We start from the raw sequence: 5,390 nt of genomic DNA on the forward strand, positions 1-5,390 counted from the left end.
AGCATAAGCCTCAAACAACTGCCTCATAATATAATGGAACATTATTATTTTTCTACACCATAGTGCTTTTTGATACAGAATGAAGCATGTTTTACTCAATTTGGGCCATGGTGTAACTTATGCCCTTTCTGCATCATGTGCTTCAATTAGACAAAAATAATATAGATAATGCCTATTTATCTAAATTACCGTATTTTGACGAGTATAAGTCGCACTTTTTTTACTACTTTTTGTGGCTCAAAATCATGGTGCGTCTTATACTCGACAGGTAACCATTTTTACAGTGAAATTACCTACAATAGTGGTCTACTCTAGGAACCAACCTGTGCAATGATCCGATTAGCGGATGGTCCCTCAACCGAATGGCTAGAGTATCTAAATTATCAGAGTAACGACACACAAGTCATCGCCGCCATGTTCTGTCGACTGTCATCACGTGACCTCTGAGCTTACATCAAGAAATGACAATTATTTCAGTTTAATAAAGGTATCAATTCACCCATCTGCCATATTCTTGAATAAAAAAACCGAATAAAATGCATCTTTAGACAATCCCATTAAAACAGTTTTTTTCTAAATTTTTTGTCTCAAAATAGGGGTGCGTCTTATACTTGACAGTGACTTATATTTGTCAAAATACGGTATCTATTATTAGAAGAAAGCTGTTGCTATGTTGTCTTTTAATTTATTAATTAGATTGTAATTGTAATTATCAAATAATCATCTTTTAAAAACTGAATAATTAGTTAATAGTTTGTTTAATGCATATTTGCATGACTGTGTGATTTATTTATCTGAAAATGTTTGAATATAAAAAAGTTATCTGGCTATTAAACTATGATTGCTTTTATTTTACATATTTCTTAAAAGAAATATAAAATCCTTTTAAATATTCAAACATTTTCATATGCATATTTTCATTTTCATACTTATATTTAAACAAATTAAATCTGTTTATAATAAAGCTATTTACTTTATCTGCTTATTATAAGTATAAATTACGAGGGCTGTTCAAAAAGTATCGGACCTTTGGTTGGCAAAAATACATTTATTGATTTTGAGGTACAAAACCCTAATCCCCTTCAAAGTAGTCTCCTTGGTAGTATATACATTTCTCCCAGCGTTCCTGCCATTGCTGGAAACACTGCTGGAATGCATCTTATGGAATGGCCATCAGCTGGTCCGTCGCATTCCGCACGATGTCTTCTCTCGACTAAAATCGGGTTCCTTTTAGCAGCATTTTCAGCTTGGGAAATAGCCAAAAGTCACACGGAGCCATGTGGGGAGAGTATGGGAGCGTGACGAACCACAGGAGTGTTGTGTTTGGCGACGAAAGCCCGAATCAGATGCGCAGAATGGGCGGATGCGTTATCATGATGGAGTTGCCAAGTTTTGATCGACCACAGATCCGGTCGTTTGCATCGCACAGGATCGGAAAGATGACGAAGGACCTCCTGGTAGTACTCCTTTGCGATGGTTTGGCCTTGTGGTGCGTACTCACGATACACCACCCCACGAGAGTTGAAAAAACTGTCAACATGACCTTGATATTGCTGCGGACCTGCCGCACTTTTTTTGGCCTTGAGAATTGTCCCCGAAAGCCTGCTGAATCTTCGAAAGGTTTCTGCTTGGGTATCGCCAAGGTTTTTGGCAAAATTTGATGTAATATCACTGCTCACGTTGTTCGGTCATTTTCCAACTTAGTGGAATCCGATGAGAGCTCACTACACGTTCTCACTCATAGGCCGACTGCCAGTGACTGACGCTTCCTGTAAGTGGGAAAAAATTCAGGGCTGTGCATGACTGTCCCCTCCACAACTCCACCGAAAGAGGCCTCACGCGCATCATTGGTTTACGCGGAAAAAATAAAAGTCCGATACTTTTTGAACAGACCTCGTATAAATTATTATTAAGCATTCTATCTTTAATTATTGATGTAATTACTGGTTTTATTTGAATAATACCTGCAGCTCCTATTTTAAACTGTATATTTTCTCTACAGTTACTATTCAAGGATGATTATTTCCTTTGCATGTACCTGTTCAATGTCCATTATTAATAAAGCATTTAAATATCTATTTATGAAAGTTTGATTTTTAAGTAGATTATACTCAAGATGACAACTTGAAATATCTTTCTTTATAATGACTGTTACTCTCTATACACTAGTAATAAGAAAATAATATATTGTATGTTTTACATATTCCATTTCCTATTAAAGTTTGTGAAATAAATACAATATCTAATTACCATAATTTATGGCATTTATTAATTTTACATTATTTTTCTAAGTTTTCAGAAATACTCAAAAAAATGTGGCTCCTATTCAAATACAACCAGTATATCAAATTTTTAAAAAATATTTACATAAACCAAATTACAAAAAAAAAACTAAGTTATAGTATTAAATTAGTACATATTTATATAATACCATCTTCTAGTTTCTGTTTCTCTTTCTTCCATTGTTTAAATTTTTTTTCTGAAAGTATTCTGATAGTCTTTTCTTTTTCTTCTTTATCATTCTTTTCCTTTTCAGTCTTTTCTTTTTGAAGTAAAAACTGTTTCTTTTGATTTTCTTGAATTCTATGAAGCCATTTTTTATACGCATTTTCTGCACGAACCTTTCTTTCATATTCTATTTCCTTTTCTTTCTGTTCAATCATTAATTTTTGTTTCCTTTCTTCTTTTTTTTTAAGAAACTGTTTTCGTCTTTCTTTTTCTTTTTCAAAGAGCCACTGTTCCCAAGGTGAAATTTCTTTTTCAGTAATATCCTGTGCATTATCAACTGTTAATGACGAACCAAATTCTGAATGACTACCTCTAAAAATAATTTTAATAAACAGCATTACTAAATTTTTTATAAGAAAAAAAATTTAATACTATTACAATTCATTTTTACAATTTATATTAATCAAAAAGCATATTTAATTGAATAAAAAAACTGACACAACTAATGGATAAATGAATGCTTTATTGATTTATGCACATTGTTGTCTTAATTTTGCCATCTGTGCCACAAAGTAAACTAATATGTTATCTATAAAAATTCATAACAACAGTTAAAAATAATATTAAAAAATTATTCTAACTTTTAGATAAAAGCTAGTTTATATTTTACTTATTATTAGTGAATAACATTATAAAGTACTGTTATCAAAAAATAAAAATATTAACAAATAATACATTATTAAAGAAATATGTTCTTATATAAAATTTATTTTTTAAGGATAAAAGAATTAAATTACACTAAATTTCTTGTAATGAATTACAAATTTAACATAAAAAATGGAAATTAAAGTTCAAGAATTCAATGTTCATGAAAGGTTACTTACTCCCAATTATTCATGAACATGGAGGATCAGTGCACTCCTCACTCTTTCATAGTTGCTTATGCTAATGAAATTAAACTAATGAATAATTGCCACAAAACTCTACAACAGAATCTCATTATTTTAATTAAAGAAGTCATCAAAATTAACCTCTCAATTAATAATAATAAAACCAAAGTAATGTTTTATGATCTTATCAAACTATTATCTAATACAAAATTTTTTATTAACAATCAGGAAATAGACACAGTCAACAAATAATTCACCTTGGTGTGAGTTTTGATTCTAAAGTTACTTTCCACTTGCACATAGAACATTAATTAAACAGGTATCTATACATTATTCTTGCATAACTGTAAACTTTTTTCATCCAAAACTGTTCTCCAATCATTTTTTTTTTTTTTTGCCAATATTCATTCACTCATACATTACATCATTAATGTTTGGTCCTCTGTTACTCCTTTTTTGCTAAATAAATTAAATTCAGAACGTTCAAAATTATATCTCTTACTTAACAAATATTCCATCTCCCACATATAGATTCTGCTGTGGTTGTTCATAACGAGAGATTTGTAAGTCTGCGAATAAACATTACAATTAGGAACACAGGAACAAAAACATGTATAATTGAATATTCCTTTAATGCTCTCCAAACATGGTTCTTTTTTCTTGTGTTACAAAGATCCCAACTTAACGGGTTTCATTACCCTATTATCCTTACAGGGAAATAGGTCGCCTCCTATTCTCGTACAAGTATATAATATACATGCGCGTAACACAAAACCTTGATAACCGACTTAAAAATTAATCTTACGTCTAACTTAAAACTAATATAACAGGGAAACAATTAGACTTAGGAAAGTGTAAAAAGTATAAAGAGATAGATAGAGAGTACCCAGGTCCATGTTGATTGATCGATATCTTTCGGGGAGGTGCCCTTTCACAGACGTGATCTTTTATTCTTCTTTACTGGTTCAGCAAATTTGTTCTTGAGGTTCTCCAATTCTTTTGGTTTTCCTTAGTCCCTCGTGCTTCTTCCTCTCTAACCTCAACAGTCCTCTCTTATACCTGCCGTCTTCTTCCAACTTCTCTCTTTTCGAGCTTCACTCACTACACTGTATGTCTGTTCCTTTTGAGGTCCAGCCAAAAAGTGTTCTCTTCTCTCCTTTCTTTTCACCTCAGGCTACATTTTCTTTTGTTTATTTCCCCAAATTCGGAAAAGCATTAATACCTTGCTCCTTTGTTTCACCCTTGGTTCTGAGAAGGGGTAAGCCTCCCCCTTCAAATAATAATGGTCGATATGGAAAGTTCTCAAAGACAATAGAAAAAAGTAGAAGAATAGAAATAAAATAAGGAATTGTGAACTATATACAAACTACAATATGGCTGACGGCCACACTGCATCCATCAGCATAGTTTGTCTTGACCTCCCAGATATATTTAAATGTATTATATACTTTAATTGAACCTTCACTTATAAATACAGTCGACCCCCCTATAATGTGGTAGATATGTTCCACTTTAAGAATTTCACGTTGTAGGAATCCTAAAATACATGAGCCAATCACAGCCCAGCACGTGTGCAGTTTACGGACTACGGCTGTTTGAAAGGTTTTCTTCCATAAATATAAATAAACATCTCCAAACCCGATATCCAATATAGTAAGACACCAACCGAATGCCGTAAATTAATCGGGCTATTTTAATGCTAAATTCTAAATTAATTACGTAATTAATTTGGCACTAGAGGTAAGCGTTAGGCGCCATCTCTTATTAAAATTAATAATTATAAATATATTAATTAATTTAAATAATTTGGAACCGCTGGGAGAAAAAATCGGCCCAGAGCGGGACTCGAACCCACAACTCCTGCTTACCGTGCAGATGCGTTGCCAGTTACGCTATCCGGACCTCCGTTCCGATCTTCTCTTCCAGCGTATAACTATGTAACCATCGACGGTTATTACAATGCCGGCTGGGGACACATTCAGTGCCCACGTCCTACTCCTATAAGGCACTCAACCGGCCATCGCAAGCCCCGGCAAGGCGTAATATATATAA

At 32.9% G+C, this 5,390-nt stretch overlaps 1 protein-coding gene across 1 annotated transcript in view; it reads right to left on the reverse strand.

The window, feature by feature from the left end:
- Positions 1–2,431: 2,431 nt before the first annotated feature.
- The window catches only part of LOC111619875 (coiled-coil domain-containing protein 34-like), a gene marked incomplete at its 3' end in the record, with an annotated part of 14,111 nt that continues 11,152 nt past the window's right edge, over positions 2,432–5,390 (reverse strand). Inside the window, exon 2 of the mRNA XM_023361699.1 lies at positions 2,432–2,820. Within this exon, the coding sequence (XP_023217467.1) occupies positions 2,432–2,820 (389 nt within the window). The remainder of the gene's footprint in view (positions 2,821–5,390) is intronic.

The sequence above is a fragment of the Centruroides sculpturatus genome, unplaced genomic scaffold (genome assembly GCF_000671375.1).
Source record: "Centruroides sculpturatus isolate CEXI.00-Female unplaced genomic scaffold, Cexi_2.0 scaffold160, whole genome shotgun sequence".
Classification (NCBI taxonomy): Eukaryota; Metazoa; Arthropoda; class Arachnida; order Scorpiones; family Buthidae; genus Centruroides; species Centruroides sculpturatus.